Source organism: Pectinophora gossypiella, chromosome 21 (genome assembly GCF_024362695.1).
Source record: "Pectinophora gossypiella chromosome 21, ilPecGoss1.1, whole genome shotgun sequence".
Taxonomy (NCBI): domain Eukaryota; kingdom Metazoa; phylum Arthropoda; class Insecta; order Lepidoptera; family Gelechiidae; genus Pectinophora; species Pectinophora gossypiella.
Genome location: NC_065424.1, coordinates 799,541 through 827,515, shown reverse-complemented (window position 1 = coordinate 827,515; position 27,975 = coordinate 799,541). Strand labels below are relative to the sequence as shown.

Sequence of the window (27,975 nt, the reverse complement as noted above, 5' to 3'; positions counted from 1 at the left end):
TTAAAGGTATGCACGTGTTTTTATTAAAGCGTTCAACGTTGCTGTGCCCTACAGGGTCCATGTTTTAGTTCCTGTGCCTATGTAACACCCCATTGTACTACATGGAATGCAATAAATATTTGAATTTGAAAGTAAAAAAAGAATACAAAGTACTTTTTTTTTAAATTTAACTTTTATAGAATGCAATAAAATTAGGCGCTTAAATATAAAGTAATAAGTGGAAGATGAGAAGAAATACATAATATCACTTCTTAGCTGACATTATAATAAAATAAATTAATAATATGAAATTACAGTTGTTCTAAATTTAAAAGTTGCTTAGCATCTTCAAACAGCCTTTTATTTATTGTTTCATTGGCTTTCCTCACACTTGATATTAATGGATCTGATGTATATAACAATGTATGAAAGACATCCTCATTTGTTGATACTCTCGAACATTTCTGGGCATGATATAATCTTATTTTTTTATAGTCTTTGTTACGCGACTACTGCGCGTCTTCTGATAATTGACCAATTGTAAACACAGCAAAGCGTTTTATTATAATTTCGCCATGAATCAGCATTTTGTGGACTGAATATGGCATATAATACCAATTATATCGATTAATATAGTTGAGCAGTTCCTTTTCGGCGGATAAAAAAATTACAGGTATAACTTAAAGTAAAATTAGGAGGTGTCTGCAGGAATCGGGGCCAATATTTACCGAATTCCTTAGCGTTAATTGACATCCCCGACGACAATGTTTGCATAATGACGAAAAACCTTTTAATTATTTCTTCATCAACTCCTATTATCTCTGCTGTGCAATGATAGTTTTGGAAAATCTACGAGCTGTATTACGTCATTGCTGTTTCCCGGTCCTTGACGTGGTTCATCTATATGTAAGCCCATTTCGGATCGAAAGCGATCATGTACGTACTTTTTACAAGCTTTTATTTAACTTGCAATGTATGTATGTATGTATGTATGTTTGTGTGTTCGGGTGGAATTTTATAACTCAATTTTAAGGCACTTGCCCTCAACCGATTGAGCTGAAATTTTGCATGCACGTGTATATCCGATGACAATGCAATATTATTATGACATGGAGCTGATCTGATGATGAAGTCGGAAGATAGCCATAGCAACTCAGTAATTAAATAACATAACCACATCGAGTTTGGGCTCATTTCATTCGACTAGATGAGTACTTTGGTGCTAGATAGTAACCAAGGTCTGATGATTGAGCCGGAAGACAGCCAAAGGAACTCAGTACTTAAACGACACAACCAAATCGAGTTTGGGCTCGTTTGATTCGCCTAGATGAGTACTTAGATGCTAGATGGTAACCAGGGTCTGATGATGGAGCCGGAAGACAGCCAAAGGAACTCAGTACTTAAACGACACAACCCCATGATACAGCCAGAGAAGCGTTTCTGGCAAAAGAATCTGATCTACGCGCAACTAACGCTCGTTTGGAGATATTTAGAGAGCGTGATAGACAGCTGGAAAACGCTTTCAATCAAATTCATGCCTTTGAAGTCTTGAATCAAGAAGCTCAACAGGAAAATATTGAAGAAGAGGTGGAAATGCCAGAACAGCACATGACTGATGACGAATTTCTTAATGCTAGAAGAGCAATGAATGTTGGACAAATGGACGCATTTTTATTCATAACTAGGAGTATTTCAGAACAGCTAAATAATCATAGCAATGAACGTCTAAGATTGTTCATAACGGGTAACGCTGGGACTGGAAAGACTTTCCTCTTTAATTTATTAAAAAATCAAGTAAATCGGTGTTACGGCAAGCAAGTTGTTAAAGTTTGTGCGCTTACAGGAGTAGCAGCGCGTTTAGTGAGCGGATCTACATTACATTCTACTCTAAAATTGCCTGTACAAAAGGATGGTAGAATAGTGCAAATGCCTATTCTTACTGGCAACTACTTGCGGTTGATGCGACAACAGTGGCAACACATAGAATTTTTATTTATAGATGAAATCTCTATGGTTCCATATGAAATGCTATGTATGGTAGATTCCCGACTTAGACAACTCAAAAACAACGAATTACTCTTTGGTGGTATAAATATTTGTGTGTTTGGGGACTTAATGCAGTTACCTCCTGTGAGAGGAAATCAAGTGTTTGATCAACCCGCTAGGTTTATCCCAGCAACACACTTATGGCGCTCTTTCTCGTTAATTGAATTAACCGAAAATATGCGACAACAAGGTAGCACAACTTTTAAAGACCTCTTAAACGCCTTAAGGGTTGGTGAACTTCAATCTGAACATTTTGCTATTTTAATGAATCGATTAAACAAAGAACCGACAGGTGAATTTGCAATTGAAAAGGCCCTACGAATTTATCCCACTAACCAACAAGTGTATGACCATAACAAAAGTGTTCTCGAACATTTCCGGGCTCAAGGTATAACTATCAACAAAATAAGAGCACAGGATAGTCTAGTAGATAGTTCTCGAAATAATGACAACGTGGATTTAAATAATATTATACCATCTGATATAAATAAGACTGGAGGGCTCCCTAAGGAGTTAGAAATATTTGTTGGGGCCAAGGTAATGTTACGGTACAATGTAGATATATCCAAGGGTCTTGTGAATGGTGCAATCGGATACATAACGGAAATATTATGGCCTTGCTTCCGGAGAGCTCAAATGTATGATACTGACATACCTTCCGTCCGTATAGACTTCGGTAAAGACGGTGTTCATCTCATTCAACCCAAGACTGTGCAATTTCCAGCAAAATTTAGTCGCGGCACTGCAGAAAGGAGAATGTTACCAATTATATTATGTTGGGCTTGTACGGTACACAAAATGCAGGGTAGTACTGTTGACCATGCCGTTGTATACTTGGGCTCGAAGCTCTTTGCCGCTGGTCAAGCATATGTGGCCTTAAGTAGGGTGAAATCGTTAGAAGGGCTCCTAATTGAAGAGTTGGATTGTTCAAAATTAACTGGCAAACGACCTTGCAATAATGATGCGTTGAATGAGATGAACAGACTTAGGAACTTACAAGGTGAAAACTAAAAAGTATAAAATAAATTAAGGTAAAAAAATCTTTAAAAACAAGCTTTTATTTAAATGCGCTAAAAAGAAAAAAATAAACTTTTACACTATAACTTTACTGTCAACTTATAACATTTCAAATTCAACATATTTGACACAATTTATATGTTTTAAAAGCTTGTCGCGAGATTTAAGTACTCGTATTTACTTTCTTAGTTTAAAATTTTTAATAGGCAGGTATTTTAAAACTTGCTTTTAAAATTACGAGTAGGTACTTAAATCTCGCGACAAGCTTTTAAAACATATAAATTGTGTCAAATATGTTGAATTTGAAATGTTATAAGTTGACAGTAAAGTTATAGTGTAAAAGTTTATTTTTTTCTTTTTAGCGCATTTAAATAAAAGCTTGTTTTTAAAGATTTTTTTACCTTAATTTATTCTTCTCATCTTTGCTCTTTTTGTTTTCTGAAGTAGTAGCAGACCATTTTTCAAATGATAAATTTTACGATATGTGTAAAATCATTTCCATACATCTGATCCAAGCGTGTAAAGTGGAAAGGTCATCCGTATACACTCTCATTTTCTGGTTTAGCTGTCACCTTATTTAAATCATTCATTTCTCTAGGTTTTGCACTACAAACAGTACACACAGCACTCGAACTTGTGTCAGTCAGAACTTGTATCTATTCATAACAACAGGAAAACCATCAGCAGCTTTTCTGGGAAAGCCGGGCCCGCAAATGACATCAGGTGCCGCAGGAATGAAGACGGCTTGTGGTCACCGAGTTGCTCCTTTTCCAACAGTCTCCAAACCTCCTCTACACAAGACACTGAAAATCGGGATACAAGTGCACGCTTTAATTTAGAATATGGCTCGGAAGTCCGCAATTTCAGCAGAGTAGAAAAATTCTTTACTGATATTCCATTTTCGACTACCAAGGACTTGAAGTCATCTCCTGCTGTTGTGTGTAACGAAACGTTGCTGTCATTGATGACGTATAGTCTGTGGTCTCTTGAGCCGCTCTCCTCTCTGCATGTAAATGGCTGCCATCACTTTGTATTTTTCAATTAAAAATATACTGCATAATATCACAACCCATTTTATTTAAATCCGACCTGTGTAAACCAACAGGTTATGGGCCCAGCGCCATAATCCTGTTTCAGGTCGGAGTTGGAAAGGATATATATGACGTGTGGTGGAGCGCGTCAGTCGGAAGGTTGTGAGAAGGAAGGAGCGAGGACGCCATTTTATTTTGTTTTCATGTGAAGTGCATGCGGTTGTGAAGCGAAATTTTATTATACGCTGTAACAATGGAGCGGTCGGCCTGTGGTGGCAACGGTATTAAACTACGAGGATCAGACAACTGGACGGTATGGAAGTTTCAAACGGAGATATTGATACGTGCGAAAGGGAACTACGCATTACTTTCACGTGAACCAACCGAGAAGGAATTCGACGAAGACGCCAAGACTCAAGCTTTAATAGTTCACAAAATAGACGAACAAGTGTTGTCAAATTTAACCACATGCACACTCTGTCTGCACACCAATTGTGGCAAAAGCTTAAGACCATTTTTGAACAGGAATCGACAGTGAATAAACACTTATTACACACACAGTTTTATAACCTGAAATATGAAGGAAACCTTACAAGATTTTTATCTCAAATTGAAGAAATAGTTGCAAAATTGAAAGCTCAAGATGAAAAATTATCTGAAAGCATGATCATGACTAAAGTGTTAATGAGTTTACCACCTGAATACAGACATATAGTATCTGCTTGGGAATCTGTACCTGAAGACAAACAGACGTTCAATGAACTCTCTGCAAGACTTTACATTGAAGAATCAAGATTGTCGTCACATACTACATCAGAAGATGCTTTAGTTACCAGAACTAATTCTCAATATCAAGTTAAATGCTTCAAATGTTCAAAAACAGGACACATAGCCAGAAATTGCCCATCAAGTCAACAGATAGTTTGTCATTTTTGTCATAAGAAGGGTCATAAACAGGACAAGTGTTTTCATCGTCTGCTGAAAGAGAAAAACAAAGAAGAAAAGAATCCAGATAAATCAGCATTTATATCTGCTACCATATATGAAGCTTTTATCTCTTCAAGTTCATCTGAAGACTGGATTTTGGACAGTGGAGCTACGCAGCATATGTGCCATAACCGCAAACTGTTTTCAATATTCAATGACAACTGCACAAGAAAGGTTACAATTGGAGATGGCACTTTATTGAATGTTTTGGGAACCGGCACTGTTTCAGTACTGGCATGGAATGGCCAAAAATGGTTAGAAACTACACTTAATGATGTCTTGTATGTACCTGCTCTAAAAGTTAATTTGTTTTCAGCTGCCAAATGTATGGACAAGGGTTTCGCCATGAAGTGCAACAGCAGATTTGTTACAATTTCAAATGCACAAGGTCAAGTCCGAGCGATTGCTAAAAGGTCAGGTAAATTGTACACTTTAATGTTTCAGTCACATGTGGATTCCGCTAATATTGTTGACATATCAGAATGGCACACAAACTTTGCACATCAAAATTTCTCTCATGTTAAAAATTATCTAGATAATCACAGTATTAAATACACAACCAAAAATAGTGTTTGTGAAGATTGTTTGCAAGGTAAACAACATAGGATTTCATATAAACCTAGTTACTTAAGAGCTAGTGTTAAAGCTGAGCTGTTTCATGCTGATTTGGTTGGTCCTATGGAGGTTGAATCCATAGGAGGGGCAAAATACTTTCTATTATTAACTGATGATTTTTCTAGTTACAAGTTTGTTTACTTTTTAAAATAAAAAAGTGAGGTTATTCAGTGCTTAGTAAATTTCTTGAAATTAGTACAAAACCAAACAAATAAGTCTGTTAAAACAATACGCACAGACAATGGTTTAGAATTTTGCAATAAAGAAGTTAGTCTGTTATTTCAAAAAAATGGAATTGTTCACCAAAAATCTGTCCCATATACACCAATGCAAAATGGTCGAGCTGAACGTGCTAATAGAACTGTTTTAGAAGGTGCTAGGACCTTGATAGTTAAAATGGATAAGCATTTCTGGGCAGAAGCTGTCAACACAACTGTTTTTACATTAAATAGATGTGGGCCAAGTCCACAAGGTGATAAAAGTCCTTTTGAGTTATGGACAGGTAAGTCCTATGACATTTCCTTTTTAAAAACATTTGGTACTAAAGTCGCAGTTCATGTTCAAAAGCAAAAACGTCTCAAGTTGGATCCAAAGTGTAGGTTTGTCGGAAATGGTTGGGTACCTTCACGAGGAATTGGAGGATGATTTGTCACCCCTTAATTCAGAAGGCTATCCAGCCGATATTAAGGTAAGTGATTTTTTTCCTGACTTAAGGGGACACTTTTTTCTATGGGATTTTTAAGTGACTTTATTATTATCTCCTAGATCCTAACCGGCTTACGGATACTTGTCAATGGCCAGTACCAGCACCAGCGAGGTAATGGTCAGGATCAAATTTGACGCAATTTATAGATGCGGTGAATAGAATAGTAAGTATTTACGTAAATTATTTTGAAGTATGATAATTTAACAACAATTTTAATATTTTTGTTTATTCTAACAATTATAATTTGTACTTTCACAGGCTCAAACCAAAATGGATTGTTTTTCCGGGGTCTGAAGAGGCTCGGCAATAAGTGGCAGGAGGATCCAGGCAGAAGTTTGGTGTGCCAAATGTAATTGGTGCCATTGATTGCACACATGTGTCTTTGTTCCCACCACCTGGGTTAACAAAAATTCAATATAAGAACCGACATGATTACATGTCAATCAATGTGCAACTGGTAAATAATATACCATTTTACTCCATTACATAATGTTTACATAACAATTACCAGCCCAGTATGATGTGGTATTCTGACCATTGTTTATTGTTGATTTTAGATCTGTGATGCAGACTGCCGGATCCTCAGTTGTAATGCAAATTACCCAGGCCGGGTCTATGACCAATTTATTTTTAATAACTCAGTAATAAAAGATGAGATGAGGAGGCTATATACCAACAGGATTGGAGACTATTTTCTATTGGGTATGTTACATAATCTTTCTATAATTATCTTTCATGCAACAATTATGTTAGTAATGTCATGAGGTGGCTGAAAACAGGGAAGAGTTGAAGGACTGATGGCTATTAAATTAAGCTATTAAATCACTGATTTACGCGAGACACAATATCAAATCTGTTGTCTGGTACCACGGCAGATGAGTGGTAAATTAATAATAATATTAATAAGTAAGATTACAATAAAAATAAAAATTCAATAATATGAGGTGTTTATATAATTTCTTTTTTTTAAATGAGATCATATTATATAATTAAATAATCATTGTAAATCAGTCTTTATTAATCACAAATCAATGTTTAATTCACATTAATAATTATAATAGATATACTCAATCAAAACTAAACTATCACAATCGTGTTCTGTGCATAACTACCCAACGCGTCATCATGAACACCCCACTCGCAGGCAGCAGCCAGGGAGGGGGAAACTAGTCTCAGATCAAGAGCATTTTGCCTCCATGTGTTAGATCCTACAGTAGTTAATGAAGGTACCATCATTTAGAAGTACTAAATTATTATCATCTATACATTTAAGAAGACATTCACCTCTGTTATCAACAGAAGAACAACCCCAAACAGAACGGTGCGCATTAAAATCACCAGCAATAAGCACTGGTTTTGGAAGAGTGCTAAAAAGAGCATTGAGTGAGGTTTTTGTGAAATTTGAAGAGTTAGGAGGACTATAATAACTTAGAAAAGTAATTTGTTTAAAGCCAAAATGTAAACGTATGCTATATTTTGATTAGAATCATCGTATGTAGTACTTATTTGCTGATAATGTAGCTGATTGTTAATAATTATAGCAACACCATTGTGATTATTGCCTGAATCTAATTATGATATAACCATTTATTTTAAAACATTGTGTAGCTTTAACCAAGTTTCACTGATAAGAGCAATATGAATATTATTGTCGTATAAAAACTGTGTAAAGTGAAATTTGTTACTATTTAAAATCTGAGCATACCATTGTACTATTCGTAACGGATCCATAAAAAGAAAAAAAAAAGAAAAAATTTAATGAATTACTTTTTATGGATAGTATCCATTAAGACAGTTTTAATAAATTCTGCGGGCTCGGCACGACTATCTACTGCCGCGCCGCGGCGCGGCGCGGTATGGTTTAAGATATATGCAGTTTCTATCTTCTCTGCGGGCACGGTTTGACAGCGCGATCCACTATCTACCGTGGACAAAGACCTTGTATAGAATAGACGGATAATATTTTAGAGTGACGATCAAACTATCACAGCTCTCTTTCTTCCCTATGGCAACAATCTCTGTGGAAAAAAGAAACAAACATAGACAAACACCGCTGTCTAGAACGTCAGTGTTTACCGTTTTGAGATGTTGTGGTAGTCAGCTGGATACCAAACCTGCCGTTAGTTTTTTGGTGTTTTGGGACATTATTTTAACTTTTTATATAAACAATCTGTGAAATAGTTATTCATTATGAACCACGGCTTGCGTAGCTATTGGTTGTGAGAGTAGAATGGGTGTTATAATGGAGAACGATCAAACAATGTCTCACCATGGGTAAGTTATCGACCACATAATACATGTTTGTGTGCAAGAAATACATTACCTGGTCTGGTTTTTGTAAAGTTTATTGAGCCCTAAACACGATGCAGACGCATATTTTCAGCAAAGCCGTCACATTTGTACAAATAATTGATTTCACATTTTACGTTAATCAGCTTTGACAGATCATGTACCCAAAGTATTATAAGTAGTGTTGTCCTTTGATATCGATAACATAATATTATGTTTGAATGTAACATCTACATGTTGCGTTATTCTATTCACGTTTAATTTATTTTTCGACCTGTTTCCGATTTGGATGAAGATTACATAAAGATATTGTATTTTCCAGATTTCCTAAATATCCTAATTTACGAAACAAGAAATTAAGAAACAATTAGATTCAGACCATGAAACGAGATAATCCCAACCTTACTAGTAATACCAACTACATAATCTATGACATAAGGGAAAAATATAAAAATCTATCAATAAACAATAAAAATATAATATTGACTTGGACACCGTCACACATTGGTGTGGTTGGTAATGAGCAAGCAGACTTTCTTGCCAGATCCATAACAAATAGTTCCCAGTCTCACCCCATTAAAAATGTTTTAGTTCCTGATTCTGACATCGTAGCTATTGTCAGGACAAAGTTGAAAAATGAATTTAATGAAACATGGCAGGAAATTATTCAAACTAAAGGCAAATGGTATGCCGAAATTAATAATAGTTTATCAACACCATGGTTTACAAAAGGTACTCTGTACCCCGGTAGAAAATTTTATTCAATTATATGTCGTCTTAGACTAGGACATTGCCGTTTTAATGCCCACTTAAATAGAATCAAAATTCTCACATCACCTACTTGTGATTTCTGTAACTCTGCTGATCAGACTTTGCAACATCTTTTCTTTGATTGCAGTAGTTTCACTCTTCCCAGATTGCTTCTCATAGACCGCCTCCTGAACATATATCGTACAGCTGAAGAAATCCCGCTCTCCCTTCAGCAACTTCTCAAAAACAGGGACTGTTATAAGCCCCTCTATGAATTTGTTTTAGCAACTTTTGGAGATATTTGATTGTCTAAACATTCTTTCTTTCTTTTTGATTATTGCTTTGAAATACCTTGAATTTGAATATATTTGTGTTCTTTTTTACGTTTTGACTTTCTTTTCTTTTGTGTATCTTTTGTTTTTGTTTCAATGTTGTGTTGACAGATGTCAACCGACATACGTTTTGTTTTGTTTTAGTGTTTTAGTCTTGGATTTTACCCTTCGCCTTTCTTGATTACTTGTAGTTGTTATAGACTTGTGACTTTGTGACTTGGCTTCGGCCTTAATTTTGAAAACAAACTAAGACTTGGCTTCGGCCTTAATTTGGAAAACAATATAAGACATGGTTTCGGCCTTAATTTTGAAAACAAACTAAGACTTGGCTTCGGCCTTAATTTTGAAGACAAACTAAGACTTGGCTTCGGCCTTAATTTTGAAAACAATATAAGACTTGGCTTCGGCCTTAATTTGAAAACAATATAAGACTTGGCTTCAGCCTTAATTTTGAAAACAATAAAAGACTTGGCTTCGGCCTTAATTTGAAAACAATATAAGACTTGGCTTCGGCCTTAATTTTGAAAACAAACTAAGACTTGGCTTCGGCCTTAATTTTGTAAACAATATAAGACTTGGCTTCGGCCTTAATTTTTAAAACAAACTAAGACATGGCTTCGGCCTTAGTTCTGAAATCAAACTGAGAATTGGCTTCGGCCTTAGTTCTGAAATCAAACTGAGAATTGGCTTCGGCCTTAATTTTGTAAAAATACGCCAGACTTGGTTTAGGCCTTCTATGAATTTTATAACTAAAAATATATAAATAAATATAACACATGACTTGGCTGTATGGGCTATGATCCCTTTGCCTGTCCTACGGACAAAATAACCAAAAAAAAAAAATCCTCAACTTCTTTTGAACTTTGTGAAGTAAAAGTTTTCGTGATCTTTTTGGAAATGAACCCGCAGTTAGGGAAAAAGAAGTAAGTATCTAAGTATCAAATCCGAATTGTTCTATTTGGTTTACGAAGAATCTTGTTTTATCATCATAACTTGTTTCAGAATAAGGAGTACTCTAACTCAACAAAAAATGTTGGTTGATTACATGAGTACACACCCCAGTTTTGCCAACGGGGAATTCACTGGCCCCTTGGGCAGCCAGCAGTATCTACAGCAGTGGGAAACGCTGCGGATGCTGCTGAGGGAACATGGGCCCGACAAATCCATAGAACAATGGCGACATGTAATTATTGCTCTTTTTAAATATTGTTGTAAAATAATTTATTTAATATTTTCATTTTAGATTGTAATTATTATTATATGTATTGAAGTAAAGCACAATTTTAAATGATAATCAAAAAAATTTCAGACTTGGCGGGATTTAAAGAAAAAAGCAAGGGGGCGAAGGAGCGAGCCTACGTAAGGCTTTGACCGCCACAGGCAATTTCATTCCTGTGCCAAGCCTCTCCTCGAGACAACAAATAAAATTTTAGGTGTCATTGGCACAGAGATGGCTTTTGGTATAGGTGGCGACTCACAGGAGACAGGTATTGGGGTAAGTTGGAGTGAAATAGAACATCAAATATAGTAAACAAATATTATCTTTATTCATTATATTTTATCATTTAAAATATACAAACATAAAAAGATAAATGAAATCCTAAAATCCAACATTAACCTCTCAGCTGCTTTGTCTCAGATCTAAGCAACCCCCTATTTCTGCTTAGTCTCAGATCTGAGACAAGATTACAGTGGTCAACTTTTACGCAAATATAAATCTTAATAAAGCTGCTATAGGTGTTTTATTGCTTGTTTCCAATTCATAATAAAATAATCTACCAAAGACAATATTCACTCATTCAAATTTTGCCACCATTCAGCTAAATGGCTCTTTTCAAATTTGAATGTCGTTGAGCGAATAACGTTTCGAGTGCTCCGTACGAAAGTTTGTGTTTTTTGTGTGAAATTCATTAGAAAGGTAAGTGGATGTAACTTTTATATATTTGAGAAACTATACTATGAAGAATTACCTGAGATTTCTCTAAAATATGAACATAAAAGATAAAAATAGGATAACTGTTCCTTAGAGCTGCAGCGGTACGGTATGTTTCTAGGGTTTTTTCTTGTATGTATAATATTCCAAGCTAGTTTGTTTTTATGTCAACTTGTTGTAAATTTTATAACAATTACAATTTATACCAGTTTCCTTACAATAAATTCGTAATATCACCAAAATTCGTCATTTTCCGTGACTGAGTTATTGAAACACACACACACACATGAACAAGAATGCCGCCATCTTGTCATGTAAATACACGACGACCGTTAGAGATACACAGTATGTTCCCAAATTTCAAATTGTACTGGAATAACGTTATAAACAGAGATGTGGAAATAATAGTGAATCGTTCAATTTGATAACCAAATAGAATGTTGTCATGACAAATGGGATTTTTTTTTGTATTAGTATGTTTGTTTTATTATTAGTATCTTTTGTCTCCCCACGAAGGAACTATGGTGAACATCTCAGACACCAAACTTTACATATGCTTTCTTATTCGGTAGAGACTTCTAATTTTGGCCATGGTTTACTGCTGCAGCCAGGACTGTCTTCTCATGATGGAACTCCTCAACGGTGAACAGCTCAGTCGTCAAACTTTACATAGGCTTTGTTCTTGGGTAGAGGATCCTAGTTTCGGGCATGGTTTACTGCTGCAGTCAGGACTGTCTTCTCATGATGGAACTCCTCAACGGTGAACAGCTCAGTCGTCAAACTTTACATAGGCTTTGTTCTTGGGTAGAGGATCCTAGTTTCGGGCATGGTTTACTGCTGCAGTCAGGACTGTCTTCTCATGATGGAACTCCTCAACGGTGAACAGCTCAGTCGTCAAACTTTACATAGGCTTTGTTCTTGGGTAGAGGATCCTAGTTTCGGGCATGGTTTACTGCTGCAGCCAGGACTGTCTTCCCAGGAGAGAACTTCTCAACGATGAATAGTTCAGTAGCCAAATTTTGTACAAAATTAAGTGGAACGTGATTTTCATTACGGTCTTTTCGTCTTACAATTTTTATAGCATATCCGTAAATAGAATTGTAGGTACATATCTATTGCCCATTGCTTATACAACAGTACGTTCAGATTATGTAGTTTACGCACCCGCTTGTTTTTCAGAAAAATGGATGCTCCTAGCACTTCCTCGGCTACGCCCTCTACTAGTGGACCAAAACCACTAGTGGTAGGCAAAAAAGTCGTAATGACGCCAGAGGGAACCCTGACGTTGACCGAGGACGTCCTGTTGGAGAAAACTGCTTCGGGACGTCTTAAAGTACGTATCTAATAAATACTTCTGACGTTGTGCTCTTATTTCTTTTAATTTAAATTACTATAGCATACCACTTTATTATACAGAGTTTCTGTCCAGAGACGATTCATGTGGGAGAAGGCTTGTCTCTCATAGACGAGGGCGGAAGTCACCTTAGACCGCGCAATCTTTTTCCCGAAACGAATGCTGAAAGGGTAAGCATAAAATCTATTTCACTATGGTGTGGTGTGTGGATTACAGGTGCAGTTTGAGAGTTTTGAGCTATTGTCTGTGTTTTGGATGCGTGTATCTGCTTCTTTACATTTGTATAGATAATTAGTTTAACTTTAAAAGTTTACGGGAAACTAACTAAACTTAACTTTAAAAGTTGTCTGCAATTATGGAAACTTCGTCTATGATGATTTCGCTTGAATATGATTTATTTATTCAAATGGAGATAACCTAATAGGTGGATACGGGCGGCGCAAGACCGATTTTTGTGGAGTCCGGCAGTGGACGTCTTTCGGCTGATATATAGAACCTAATACGTACTATAAAGGAGACTGATTAGTGTGACTTGTGTAGAACTAACATGTTTTGGGTGTATTTCCTTATTAATTTTTCGAACGACACTAATCTTATTTGGATGCAGACGACCTAATTGCTAAGAGCTATAATATATGCAAGTTGTGTGGAACTAACGATATTCTATAATTGTTTTACGTTAACATTCGACATGTGTGCAACTAACTGTGGTTTGGGTGCTTTTGCATGAGCATATTTGTCATGTTTTGATAGGATGAAGGAGACATTTTCGACGAGCCGCTTGCTCAAGCTCTTGCGGGGGACTCCGGGAGTGAAGCTGACGACGGGGAGGAGCTCACCCTGGAAGAGCTTCAGCAAATATTAGAGACGGCTGAGGACGAGGCCGAGGATACTTCGGAGGAGCTCCAGTGGAGCGAAGATTTTTCAAGTTTCCGCGCGGTGCAAGAGGACTTTAATGAGAGCGTTGGTCCTAAAATTGTTGGAACACGACCTTTCGCGTTGTTCCAACAAATTTGGGACCAACCTCTCATGGAGTCAATTGCCACGGAAACAAATAGGTTTGCGTGGCAACATATTGCTCCACACTTCGAGGTGGAAGACGAACTTGCCGAAAAAAGCCGACTAAGGCAGTGGGCCGACACCTCTGTGGGAGAGCTGTACAAGCTGTTTTCTGTTTTATTGCTAATGGGGATGTGCGTTAGGGGACGGCTGGACGAGTATTGGTCAACAGGAATTTTGGGAATGCCGGGATTTCGAAAAATCATGCAAAAAGATCGCTTTTTATTACTCATGCGCTTCCTGCATTTCGCTGATAATAACACAATTCATCACGGGGATGACAAAAAACTAGCGAAAATCAGGCCCCTTTTAGAACATCTAAACAAAAAGTTTGCCGATATCTACTCGCCTCGCAGAGAGATGAGTATAGATGAATCGTTGCTGCTTTGGAAAGGACGTATTAGTTGGATGCAGTGCATCCGCTCCAAAGCAGCAAGATTTGGAATAAAAACATGAACTCTGCGAGGCTGTGTCGGGGTACGTGCTCAAAGTGATTATTTACACCGGAAAAGGGACATTACCCAGGGCATCGGTGTTTGGGTTTTCGTCTTCTACTGCCAAGATAGTTCTGGAACTTTTCAAGGACTATCTTGGCAGGGGATTTACCCTTTTTATGGACAATTTCTACAACTCAATTGCATTGCGGAGCAGCAATAGCCCCGGGCTTCGCAAGGGCACCATGGCGCTGGTGCGCGAGAACCGGCTACCGCCCTGCTACTGGCGGCTGGGCCGCATCGAGCCCTGCTTAACAGGCCACGACGGCGTCACACGAGTGGCAGAAATCCGTACAGCGCGTGGAGTCATCACGCGGGCATTTAATAATATTTGTCCCCTCCCTAATGAATCTTAGTAACGAAGCATTCCTCCTTTACGTACATATTCACTATTAATCACCGATTATTTTTTAACATACAAAAGGTTTTATGTAATTATATATTCAGTGGCAAAAATCTATATTTTTTTCGAATTAGATACCTGTAGCGACATAGTAAATATTATATAAGTATAGCATATTAATCGCGTATCTGTATTCCGATGTCTTAAAGGGTCGGCAGTCTTAGCCCGACCGCCGTTCCGGTAATATATACTGTGTGTAATACGTGCGCTACCTAACTCAATATAGTGAACTGATATCAGGAAGAGTGCTTTCATTTATTATCCCGAACTAAAGAACTGAACATACAACTGAACACGATAAATCTGGTCATCCAACACAAAACTGGTGACCCCTACAAATTTTAATTTTTAATACGTAATATCGAGAGTTCGGGACGAAGCGTCGGTCGGGCTGGCTCACACGAGCAAGCCATACGGACAAAAATTGTGCCAGTAGTGAATTGTTGTTTAACTTAATATGGCAGCAAATCGAAGACGTCGCCGCTGGTGATGTGGCGCAGATTACAGTTTCGTCGCGCATTCCCGATTTTTGGCAGGACTCGTCACGGATGTGGTTCATCCAAGCAGAGGCGGTACTATATAACCAGAGGCTAAGCGATGCGGCGAAATTCCAGCTGGTCATAGCAAAATTAGGGAAACAGGTTATCACACAAGTAACCGACATTCTGCTCAACCCGCCACAGAGCAACAAATATGAAGCTCTCAAAGCTAGGCTTCTCAATTTTTATGAGGAGTCGGAGAGTCGCCAGATACAAAAACTCATCGGAGAAATGGATCTCGGCGACCAAAAGCCGTCACAATTATTACGGCGTATGCAGGACTTGGCCCGTGGTAAGGTGAGCGACGACACGCTGAACATTCTATGGCAAAATCATCTCCCACCGTCAGTACGAGCTGTCTTGGCAGTGTCGGATACCAAGGATGTAAATACCCTAGCTACTATCGCAGATAAGGTGATGGAATCGCCAACTCGCTGCGTCGATTAAAATTCATAAACCGGTTGCAACAGTGAAATACTTATCTAAAACGTTAAAAAGATCTATATTGTGCAACATTCATTGTAGGCTGCCAGTGATGTGCGAGGATTATTGAGTTATAACGAAATTAAAAATATTCCTCAAGCGGTGAATTGAAAAAGTACCCGCATTATCAATTATTGGTGTTGAGTGATTTGTTTATTAAATAAAAGCTGATTAGAAGCCAGTCAGAAATATCTATAATAATATAATAACATAAAACTTATAGACTAAACTTAACATCACAAGTACACAATACAATACAATACACAATATACTACCTATTACAATCTAAAGAACTTAATACCTAACATAACGCTAATCGGTAAACCAAAATGCCTGCAAAGTGTTACGCGTGTCCGCTTTTGCCGGAATAGATTATATAAATGTTGTATCTTCTTCAGTACTATTTGTAGGAAAATAATACAAAAATATGTAATTGAAGCAAGTATGTAGCAAAATATATGACACGAAATTGGCTAAAGAAAGAAAATATTACAGACTGGAATGTAGTAGAAGAACGGCATAGAACAAACAATGTCTGTGAGAGTTGGCATTCAAAACTAAATAAACATATAAATAAAAATTACGTAACAATTAACTCGTTCGCTGCCATACGAGTATACTCGTAGTAAATATTTCCTATGGTATTTGCCACCATACAAAATGTTAGCTACGAGTATACGTACTCGTAGTTGGCAATGGAGCCCAGTACGGACTACGAGTTTACTCGTAGTATGGCAATTAGCTATGATTTTTGTACCCCACTGCCAACCTACGAGTATAATCGTAGACAAATTTGGCGCGAAAACACCCGCAGCGCATGCGTCCCCTCCCGCTGTTCATTAGCAACTGACAGCGGGACGCTTCGTGCGAGCTTCGATGCACCGGATAGTTCGGCTGCGATCGTAAAACATCGGGATTATTCGTGTCGCGAGCGAGAACCACGCGGTTTGCATTTTTTATGCAGTTTGTTTACGATCGTGTGATTGATAGTAATTGCGCTGATTAATTATCATAACAAAACAGCTTTTCTTTATTATTTACGATGTCACGTAAGCGCAAGGGGTGTATTCTCGTAAGCGCAAGGGGTGTATTCTAAGTGAATCTGATGATAGCCGTAAAGGAGATTTCTCTCCAGACGACGACGACGACGATTACCAACTACCTCAATCAGGAGAATCTTCAAGTGAGGGTGATGAAGAGGATTTACCGCACCAGACACGTCGTGGCTCTCATTTACAAGCTAGACCTGTTGAGAGTGAAAACGAGGATATATTATCGGATGAAAATTCAAAGTCTGACGCTCGTCCTGGATCAATTAGTCCGAAAGATTGTGGTGACAGTGACTCCTCCGAAGAAATATTTCCTTCACGTCGTCGTCCTTCCATGCTACCACAATGTCGTAGTAAGTGCATATCGGATGATTCATCATCAAATGAGGAATCACAAGGCGGTGAAGAGGAAGAGGAGACAGTTGAGCCGGGACCTCGTAAAGCTACCTCATCAAATGACAGGTCCACTCGCCGAGTCGATGAATCAGATGAATGCAGTAGCGGCTCGTCTAATGAGATTTTTATAAGGCGCCCGTCCAGGTCACTTCCGCCACCTGAGGCAACTGAATCGCCACCAGCCAGTCAGGAACGATCCCAAGCGGCTTCACCTGATCAGGACGTAATACCACAAGCTTCTCCCAATATTGATGTTGACGTGGTCTCTAATTTGAACTCACCGGCTATTGATGAAGAAGATCCCTCCGGTTCTAGGCCTATAACACCATTATCGCAGGAAGAAGATGATTGGATAGATGTTGACAGCAATGATGAGGAATCTCCTCCATTGCATACTCGTAGCTGGCAGTGGATGCCAGATCAGCTACTACGAGTATACTCGTAGTTGGCAGGGAACGAAATAATAAACTATTAACGGTATTATACGAACAACGTGAATTTAATATTGCAACAAAAATGCGAAGGGCTGGTCAAATTGCTAAAGAGGGTTACGTTCCAGCGTGGTAATTTAATATTGAATGAAGAAATATCTTTAGGCCATTACATTGAAATGTTGGGATAATATCCACAAGCCTTTTTATTTCATGTCATGTTTCTGTTAAATAAAGTATAATTTCGTAAATAGAATCAATTTTAATTTATACGCTGATAAACACAGCACTACTTATAATGACAAGTTAAGATAAAAGGTGTTGTATTGTTAGCAGTGTGACAAACAAGAAAAAAAATCCTGTTTGTCATACTGGATGGACAACCTGGTGTGACCACGAGTCCGGAGGGCAAAAAAGCCATTGAAAAAGATTAAGGCTGGAAGCATTTTGGCTGTTACGCACATTCTCTAAATCTAGCCGTTCAAGATTCAATGTCCAAATCAGAGGAATTGACGGCATTGGAAAACAAAATAAAAGCTATTGTCGGTTATTTTAAAACAAACAAATCGGTAAGTACAAAAGTGGTACAGAACAACAGCATGCGAGTGCGTTACAACCGTCGAGAGTAGTCCCTCTTGACAGCTCACTGACAGCAGTGACAGCTATATGTCAGTTAAGGGGTGCGTTCACAAACTGAACGCCGCCACACCACACCCCCACCGAGAAAGGAAGTTACAGGTCAAAAGGACGATTAAACCTACCGTTCGGGCTGAAGTACTAATCCATTAGTACCATTGGGACTAGTGTCGGACGAACGGTGACGAACGTGGAGAAGGATGAGTAAGTAAGGACACAAAAATGCATCAGGGCACCAAATAAGCTGTAGAAAAATGCAAAGGCATCCACGCAGCTTACGTCTTTATTTGCATCTTCATCAAAATCACAGGAACCGAAGCAAATGGCAATAGCCGGCGAAATCAAATTAGCATGTTTTATTGCGGAACACAATCCTAGATTTAATGTGTCCTCACATGTAAAGGTGCTCCCACACAGCAGTTATATAACGTTATAGAATGTTGCTTAACTTTTGTTGTTCTACTTTTTTTAACAAATTATAACAAAAGTTATAAATTGTTAATAATGTTATAAAACTTAATTCAACAAAATGTTTTACAACTGATTACAACATGTTATAACAAAATATAACTTTTGTTGTATAACATGATCAGAACCTAGCGGGACGTTAGCGGAAGGGCGCGGGGGGATTGCGCGCGCGTTCGTCTCGTCACGTACGCATCTTTAGTCGGTTCGGTTAGTGAAGTGGTGAAGCACGTATTATATGTGATTTGACAAAATGTCTGGTTTTACTTGGAGTAATGAAAATGTGATCACATTGATTGAACTATTTCAAGAGAGACAAGTCTTGTGGAATACGCAGATGGATGAATACAAGGATCGAAATAAAAAACATGACGCGTGGATGCAAATTGCGGCTGAATTTAATTTAGATAAACAGGCGATTGAAAAAAAAATGCGGTCACTTATAGGCCAATTTCAGAGAGAGTGTAAGAAGCCTAAATCAGGTGCGGGGGCTGACGATATACCTAAATGGTTTGCGTATAAAAAACTTTTATTTCTAAAAGATCGAAATAAGCCAGAAGAAACTGTTGATGGGGGATTGTCGGTGAGTAATAATTTTAACTATGGTTAATAATAGCTAGAAGCCCAATCCAGTAAACCTTGGTGTGAAAAATAATCAGCAAACTCATTTCTTATTACTTTCCCATCTTCTGTCTGTGTTTCAACTGGTTGCAGTGATGTTAACTGCTGTGTATCTGATCTCCATTGTCCGGAAGTATGCGTACCATCTGAATTTTCCTTATCATAATATTGAGGTGGGGCGTAAATAGTGCTTGATTTGGTTTTCCTCAAAAAATTATGTAGAAGCACACATGCCATAATTAAAGTAGTAGTCTTTTGTGGATCTAATAAAATTATACTTCGTAATACTCTAAATCTGGCTGACAAAATTCCAAACGCATTCTCTACCGTTCTTCTTGCGCGGCTCGTTCTATAATTAAATTTTCTCTCTTTAGTATTGTTGTCCTGGGGTCCTAGAAAAGGTTTTAGCAAATGCTTTTCTAACGGAAATGCGTCATCTGTTACAAATACATAAGGAACAGGTGTGGTTCTTCCTGGAAGTGGGCAATCTCTTGGTAAATTCAAATTACGTTCAATTATTTTTTTTCGTAAGAGTGTGTTTGCAAATACTCCGCCATCACTTATACGTCCTTGGCACCCAATATTTACGTATAAAAAATTATATTCAGCGTCAACCAATGCTAAAAGAACAACACTATAAAATCCTTTGTAATTGTAATATTCGCTTCCGCTTCCTATTGGTTTTTGTATGGCTACGTGTTTTCCGTCGATACTTCCCAGGCAATGGGGAAAATTCCACAGATTAAAAATTTTATTTGCAACCTGTAACCATTCTTGAGCAGATGTTGGCATCTGAAATAAAATAAAACATATACATTTAAATTGTTTCATAGTAAACTTCCACACTAATCTAGCTTTATTTAATAAATTAGCCATTGATGTGACACGTATAACAAGAATAATTTAAAATACTACATGAGAAAGGTTCAAATTGTAGCGGCAACGCATGCGCGATAATACACTTCTCATCAAAAAAATCGAAACACTTCCGTTTTCATTGTTTCTGTCCGAATTTAACACAAAAAAGAATTCATACGATGAAAAAAAATACATAAATGTATAGCTGGCAGTTTGGCCATTACAGTAATAAGCGAAAATTCTAAATTCAAAATTAGAATTTCATTTGTTTATCTTATAAACGAAATGAATCACTGTTTTGAGACAAATGTGTGTTTAGGGTTGGAGTACATTTAGCGTTTAAAAACTAAAAATTGGCGCCTATCCTTAAACTTTTTGTTTTTTATTTCAATACTGTGACTTTGGGACGTCTGAAAAAAGGTTTTTTTTCTAAAACGTATGGATACTTCGCCCACAGAAGCCGCCCAAGTTGTGGCATTGCTGGATTCTGGCCTTAGTCAGCGTGTTGTGGCTGCAAGACTGCATCTAAGCCTGTCATCTGTTCATAGAGTCTATAAACGTTATCGGGAGACTGGTTTGTTCACGCGCCGTTCAGGATCTGGCAGGAATCGGGTCACTTCTGAGCGAGATGATCGATTTATTGTAACAACTTCTTTAAGAAATCGACGCCTTAACGCTTTTCAACTGCAGCAGCGGCTTCGTGTTGTACGAAGGGTGGCTGTAAGTGACTCTACAATTAGAAGAAGGTTAAAGGATCGTGGACTGGTACCGCATAAGCCAGCAAATGGGCCGAAATTAACTGCAGACCATCGAAGAGCGCGCCTTAACTTTGCACGTGAGCACCTAAATTGGTCATACCTACAGTGGAGCAAAGTTCTCTTTTCTGATGAGTGTAAAATTATGCTGTATGGTAACGACGGAAGGAACAAGGTCTACAGAAGAGACGGAGAACGCTATGCACAATGCTACATTGAAGAAAATGTCAGCTATGGTGGCGGTTCGTGGACGGTTTGGGGAGGAATCAACGCCGACAGTAAGACAGAGCTTGCTTTCGTGTCTGGGCCACGTCTGCCTGCACTAAACTGTCATCGGTACGTCGAAGAGTGTCTCGAGCCTCATGTGATGCCCTATGCACATTTTATTGGCAACGGCTTCATATTCATGCACGACAATGCTAGGGCTCACATCGCGGGCGTCGTACGAGATTATCTTAACGAAGTCGATATCTCTATTATGGAATGGCCAGCAAGAAGCCCGGACATGAATCCCATTGAACATCTGTGGGATGAATTAAAGAGACGAATTCGAGCAAGAGATCCTGCCCCAGAAACACTTAGCCAGCTGCAAGATGCAATCCAAGAGGAATGGGACAATATACCACAGCATGTGATCGTGACTCTCATCCGATCGATGAAGAACCGTATGGAAGCAGTAATTAGAGCTCGGGGAGGGAAATACAAGTTATTAAATAAACGTTTTTTATTTTTTTTTTTCATTTACGTGTGTTGTTTTATCCATTTCCTTTATACTCCATACAGAATAAAAATGACTCATTTAACAAAATACGAAACCTATGAAAAATTCATTTAAATTTAGAACATTAACATTAAGATTTGATAAGCTCATATTACTCACTATTAAACGACATTTAACATTTATTCCTAAATGTACACATTTTTCTGATAATCCTGACAAAACGTAAACTTGCAAGGTGTTTCGATTTTTTTGATGAGAAGTGTATTTTTTGGAATTGAAAGCGACAACTGCCAGGTAGTGTTGTACTAGTTAAAGAATCAATTATAATCTCAACTGCGTTGCCACTACAATTTGCGCAAGTGTAATTCTGATGAGTTAACGCACTTAATTATTATTATTCATTTCAGGTCAACGAAACTGAAAGCGAAAAACAAATAAGTGACACTAATACTGACTCCGGCGTACCAAATGAGAAGCCATTCACTGCCCCGAAAACATTTCGTAAAAGATTCAGGCCACAAGTTACAGAAGATAAAACATCAGAGGAAGCTTTGAAACTCTTAAAAGAAATGTATGAGAGTAGACGCGAGAGAGACGAAACTGATATTTTTGGAGAATATGTCGCAAGAAAACTTAAAGAAATCAAAAATACTCATGCCAGAAATACCGCGCAATATCATATTAATAATATTTTGTTCAGTGCTTCCACGGGAGAATATGATTGGCCAACCAATACGATGGAGAGACCCAGTAATGCTGCTGGTACTTTCGGATACAACAGTGTACCAAGTCCATCCACTTCTTCGGTTAATATTAGCACTGATAGCAGAGAATATATCAATACACCAAGTCCATCCACTTCATTGGATAAAACTTCAATTACCAACGTCCCACAATTCAGTGAAGATTCTACGCAATCATTTGATGATTTGTTGCAATCAATCCAAAACAAATGATTACTTTGGATCAACATTCGTTTTTCGTTTTCTTGCTATATTTGTCATTAAAAATACTGCAAAATTAAATTTTAGCTTATTGTATTTTCATTAAACATTTCTGAACAAAATGTTATTAATGTTAACATTGAAATAAAAGTATTGATTTGTACTTACGTGTAAATATTCTTGTAATCCCTCGACGAGAGCCTCGCATACTTCCGGTATGATCATACTTATAAGTTGGTGTGATATTTTGAACACATCTCCAAGACTACCGTAACTGCAACCGGTTGCTAAAAACCTTAATGTAACTGCAAATCTTTCTGTATAATTTATAGATTTCCTCCAATTAGTATCCTGCTTAGCAATATTCTTTCCGACTAAATTCAGGAGAAATTCAAATTCTGAACTGTTCATTCTTAAAAAATCGTTCAAACAGCCATCAATACCCAAATCCTCCAAATATTTTGTAGCACTGTAATGTTCTCTCGCTTTCAGAGTTCGACGCATCCAGTAAGATCGCCTTTTCTTCTTTTTTTTCAAACAAAAAATAAAGGCCAAACCTATTAGCACTTCCTCCATTATGACTCACTACCAGCCTTCTCGAAAGACAAACCCAAACTGATTGTTACATAATGTTATATGATGTTATACAACGTATTCAACCAATGTGGTTGCGTTTATAACATATAACATTTCTTAACAAGGTGTAGTGTATTGTTACACACTGTTATAAAATGTTATCGTGTTACAAACTGTTTTATAGCGTTATATAACTGCTGTGTGGGAGCACCTTAACTAATTTAGTAAAAATTTGTGTGTCCAGATTCAAAAACTGCGGCAACTACCCGGCGGGCAAGGCCGGCGCACAAAGGAGTATTTGTATGAAAAACCCGCTCATTAGTCCGAATCAGTAAATACGTCAAAGACCTCAACGATACTATTATTCTTCAAGCTAGATAACCGGCCAATCAAACGGCACCCTTCAAAATTCCCCGCGCACTTGCCGCACTGTCGTAACGTCAGTCGGAACCCAGCCATATTGTCTAAATCGCATGTCTTTGTTCGCGGCACTATCGTTCTCGGTATTTGCTACAACTACTATCGTGTTTTCGTGTGGGATAGTTAACAAAAATTCCTATTGAACATGGAAGACGAAGGTATGTACTATATTTTAAAACCAAATTTAATTAGTTTCCACTGTATAATGTGTGTGTATTTAGTTGTCGTACGCGACCTAAAATTATCAGATGTGTTTATGTTTATGAGTATGGTCTTGTCGAGCTATATTTTTTTATGGGTGCATACTTAAGATAAGATACTAGAATATCTTACTAGAAAATGCTCCGCCGAAGTCCGCCATTTTGTTTTTTATCACTTCAAAGTTGATGAGTAATATATTGAGTTATTTCAACCGAGTAATGTTTTGTTATTTTTGTTGCAGATTCTTCAGAAATCTGCAAAATATTTACTCGTAGAGAGTTGTATAATATTTTGAAAGATTTTAAAGGGAAGAAAATAGATGACAAGTTTTTGTTGTTGGAAGAAAAGCTTGTGAAAGTTACGAAATGTCCAGAGGACCAGAAAAATGTTTTAAGTCATGCTTGGAAGTTTTTCAAGAGCGATTTCAAAGTGGACAGCAGAAAACGCATTCAAAGAAGAAATGGGTTTATTGGAAGATATTCCCAAAGCGGGATTTAGGAATACCAATGATGGCAACACGTCTAGAAGATTTTTTGCCGTCCCGGAACGCTCTTCTCGAATCACTGGCGTCAATATAGATTTGATCAAAAGATTCCGCGTAATCCTCAAGTAATTTCAAGTGGCAAAAGCATTGATGCTGATAAATATAATGTATTTGCGAACAATACTGCAAAAATGTATATAAATCTCTATGGTTGGCATCCCATGTCACCAACCAAACACAAAGTTTTGATGCATGGCGCCGAAGTGATAGCTCACGCTATTCTACCTATTGTTATTAAACAAACTATTATTCTACCTATACGAAGCTGAAAAGCAGTTTGGTATCCCCCGAAGAACAATTGTGAATATTTGTGAATAAATCAAAAAACCTTCACAGCAAACCTTTTGGTCGGCCTACTGAGCTGTCTACAGAGGAAGAAGCCCATATCGTTGAAGTGGTAAATGTTTCAGCTGAATTTGGCTGTCTGTCTGGCTATACTAAGACTCTGCAATTAATTCTGCCTGAAACTTTTCAAAGAGCGACCTCATATTTAGGTGAGTACTTAACGAAATCCTGTATCTACTGTTAAATTAGCAAAAGGGCATTAGTCAACGAAATATGATTTGCACCTTTTTTTTGACGTGACTTATTGTAGATTTGCCGCAGATGACATTAACTACTTGGCCGGACAAATGGGGAGCGCTGAAGGCTCTCACCCTGTACAACGTTTAAGACAACAGGCCTGAGGGTGCCCAGTTGGGTTTGACACTCGGCTCAGGGCGTCATCTGAGAGGAAAAATATTTGAAAGAAAATAATCGACCCTAGTAGGTCGATAGCGATAAGCGCTGTTTGAGGGAAGTCGTCGACCACGCCGGTGGGGTCGGTATCGGAGTCCTGAAGTGTTTGGTGTCGCGAGCTGATTGGCTGCCTCTATGGCTAGAGTAATCGGGTCGTCGGGATTTTGTATTACCTGTAGACGGTGGATTTGAGAGGGACTTCTGGTCATCATAACTCGACCACGGCACGAAGAATAGATGGCTATATCATCCGCAAATAAAGCTAGTTCGGTGTTAGGGGATTTGGGAATGTCACTAGTATGCAATGAAAATAGTAAAGGGGAGAGGACAGAGCCTTGTGGGACTCCGGCATGTATCGGGTGCGGTGACAAGAGCGTATCTTCCACGCGGTAGTGAAAGGTTCGATTTGAGAGGAAGTCTCTTGTAACACGTTTTTTTTAACTTCCCATTTGGCTGTATGGCATACAGGTGAGTGCCTACGCGCCGGAAAGAAGTTATGTCCGTTTGACATTTCGTTTACGCGATGACGATGGCAATTTAAAGTCCCGTCGCGATTATTTTTTAAAGTGGTGTATAAGCCACATATATAATGATGGAAGGATGGTGAGGTCTTCTGGTGAGTGTTTTGATGGTTATTATCGTGGAACGTTGGCAATTATGAGCTACATATGTTCATGACAATGACCTAACCTCATTTTCTTTCTTTCAGTATAGAACCAATGGTTTAGTCCATCGATTAGGGGGAATGCTGTTATAATATCGTCCCACGTGATGTGGTGAGTGTTTTTACCTATAATTCCGCGTCGTAACGGGGTTGACAGAGCTGTAACACGTCATTTTGTTGCAGGGGTCTAAGTCCAACGTCAAAGTTCAACTAGAATGATCAACTGTAAAGTCTAACTTCAAAGATCAACTTAAAGGTCTACCTTCAGGGCCTGGTTCTCCAGCCATGACTACCATTGGTGTTCATGATCTGCTTTTGCCGTCAGGGACAGTTCCTGCTGCGGTCATCAATGTAATTCTAGTTTGGTGTTAGAATCTCTGTATACCATCTGGATATCCCTTTTTCATGGCTAATTTAACTTATTATGGACAGTGTCATTTTCTCAAGTTGTTATCCTACTAATACATGGAGTTTTTATACTCAATAAATTATCCATGCCTTTTGTCCAGGACCTGCCGTCCTGACACTTTACCTATCCCAATGAGGATAAAACCTAGTTGTTTAGAAATAATACTAAGTTACGATAACATGTTATAGTAAAAGACTCGTTTCTTAATTTACATTAGTATGTATAGCAACCGACTGACTTCTCATTGTTTCTATTGTTAAATTGTTAAACCAATTATACCATTGTTAAAAGTGAAATCTTTATTATTTCCAACACCTTGGCTTTGTTTGCAATAGGAGGGGATCTTCTACACGGCGCTCAACATTATTAATCATATTCTCTCTCTATTCTCTGAGTTCGGTGCCTAATTCCCCGCCCTGGGAAACTAATATCTCATTACAATATAACATTAATAGTAACAATTCAATGACAGAATTATACCCCTGAGGGAAACTTTCTTACACTGTTACACTCTTATGATGTGCACGAGACGGTCTGGCACTCCCAGTGAATAAAGCTTGTAGATCAAGCTGTTGGCAACATCCAACAAAATTATTATTTTTTACTTTTTAATTCATAAAATGGCAATACTTTCCTCTTCTTCTACGATCAACGGTGTAACAACGCAAATTGTGTGTGCTTAATTATCTAATAAAACTACGTGGTCAACTCTAAAGTCGCTGTATTCTTTAACATCTTCTACACCAGGCAGAGCACAACAACATCTGTGTGCGACAAAGCCGTTGTGCCAGATTTTGTCGAACGCTTTCGCCATATCGAAGAAGAGCGCTCCCGTAGCGACAGGTGTTTTAAGTTTAATCTACTAGAGATATGTTCAACAATGCACTTGTTAAACGCAGGAGTGCTTGGTTCTAAAACCAAACTGCTCCGGTGGAATAAGACTTGGATTCGGCGTCTAATGTGACATTAGTTGACAGGTGCGTTCAGGAAGCGGGAATCGTATCTTTTTTTAGCTTTGGATATGAGCTTTGAAAATTGTGACGATGCTGGAGCGTAAGACGTAGACTACACTGTAAAGCCGTCTCGAACAAGGAGCAACAAGTATCCATAGTGTAATTCTGCGAAAGAACAGCCTGTGGCCAAGTATCTGTCAAAAATAAAAATAGCATGTTATTATTATTTTCAGGTTTTTCACTAGCATAAAAATGGAAAAGTATCCGAGAAAATTACATAAGGGAGTCTAAACGGCAAAAAAACTTTCATCTGGGTCTGGATCCTCCAAACATGTACCATACTTCGGAAAACTAAAATTACTCGAGAGTTCCATAGTAAATAAGGATACAGAGAATAATTACGCAACCCCTGCCGCAACATATTCTGATTTAAACAATGCGGAAAGTGAAGACTTGATACCACCTGCAAAAGAACACATTAAAGGAACAAGGAAAAAACAAAAAGTAAATGCAGTGGGTTGTAATACTTTTTTTTGACACTTCGGCCTTGGCTGTATGACATGCGAGTGGGTGCCTG

At 38.0% G+C, this 27,975-nt stretch overlaps 3 protein-coding genes across 3 annotated transcripts; 2 read left to right on the top strand and 1 right to left on the bottom strand.

Moving 5' to 3' along the window:
* Window positions 1-11,687: 11,687 nt before the first annotated feature.
* LOC126376653 (piggyBac transposable element-derived protein 4-like) lies at window positions 11,688-15,523 on the top strand. The gene is made up of 3 exons (XM_050024195.1): window positions 11,688-13,018; window positions 13,102-13,209; window positions 13,793-15,523. The coding sequence occupies exons 1-3, from the start codon at window positions 12,869-12,871 to the stop codon at window positions 14,552-14,554; spliced, it is 1,020 nt and encodes a 339-aa protein (XP_049880152.1). The 5' UTR covers window positions 11,688-12,868; the 3' UTR covers window positions 14,555-15,523.
* Window positions 15,524-19,247: 3,724 nt separating this feature from the next.
* On the top strand, window positions 19,248-23,058 carry LOC126376675 (uncharacterized). The gene is made up of 2 exons (XM_050024224.1): window positions 19,248-19,577; window positions 22,357-23,058. Exons 1-2 carry the CDS (start codon window positions 19,248-19,250, stop codon window positions 22,903-22,905), a joined length of 879 nt encoding a protein of 292 aa, XP_049880181.1. The 3' UTR covers window positions 22,906-23,058.
* On the bottom strand, window positions 19,485-25,483 carry LOC126376617 (putative nuclease HARBI1). Its single transcript, XM_050024131.1, has 2 exons — window positions 23,062-25,483; window positions 19,485-20,407 (listed from the first exon to the last, which is right to left on the bottom strand). The coding sequence occupies exons 1-2, from the start codon at window positions 23,467-23,469 to the stop codon at window positions 19,601-19,603; spliced, it is 1,215 nt and encodes a 404-aa protein (XP_049880088.1). The 5' UTR covers window positions 23,470-25,483; the 3' UTR covers window positions 19,485-19,600.
* Between the last annotated feature and the right edge of the window lie 2,492 nt (window positions 25,484-27,975).

Bases quoted from the DNA above. Each gene is read 5' to 3' on its own strand.
- LOC126376653 (XM_050024195.1), top strand. From the start codon at position 12,869: ATGGATGCTCCTAGCACTTCCTCGGCTACGCCCTCTACTAGTGGACCA. The intron at 13,019-13,101 runs GTACGTATCTAA...TTTATTATACAG, and splicing joins CTGCTTCGGGACGTCTTAAA to AGTTTCTGTCCAGAGACGAT. The intron at 13,210-13,792 runs GTAAGCATAAAA...ATGTTTTGATAG, and splicing joins CCGAAACGAATGCTGAAAGG to GATGAAGGAGACATTTTCGA.
- LOC126376675 (XM_050024224.1), top strand. From the start codon at position 19,248: ATGTCTGGTTTTACTTGGAGTAATGAAAATGTGATCACATTGATTGAA. The intron at 19,578-22,356 runs GTGAGTAATAAT...TATTCATTTCAG, and splicing joins CTGTTGATGGGGGATTGTCG to GTCAACGAAACTGAAAGCGA.
- LOC126376617 (XM_050024131.1), bottom strand. From the start codon at position 23,469: ATGGAGGAAGTGCTAATAGGTTTGGCCTTTATTTTTTGTTTGAAAAAA. The intron at 20,408-23,061 runs GTAAGTACAAAT...ATTTTATTTCAG, and splicing joins GATTACAAGAATATTTACAC to ATGCCAACATCTGCTCAAGA.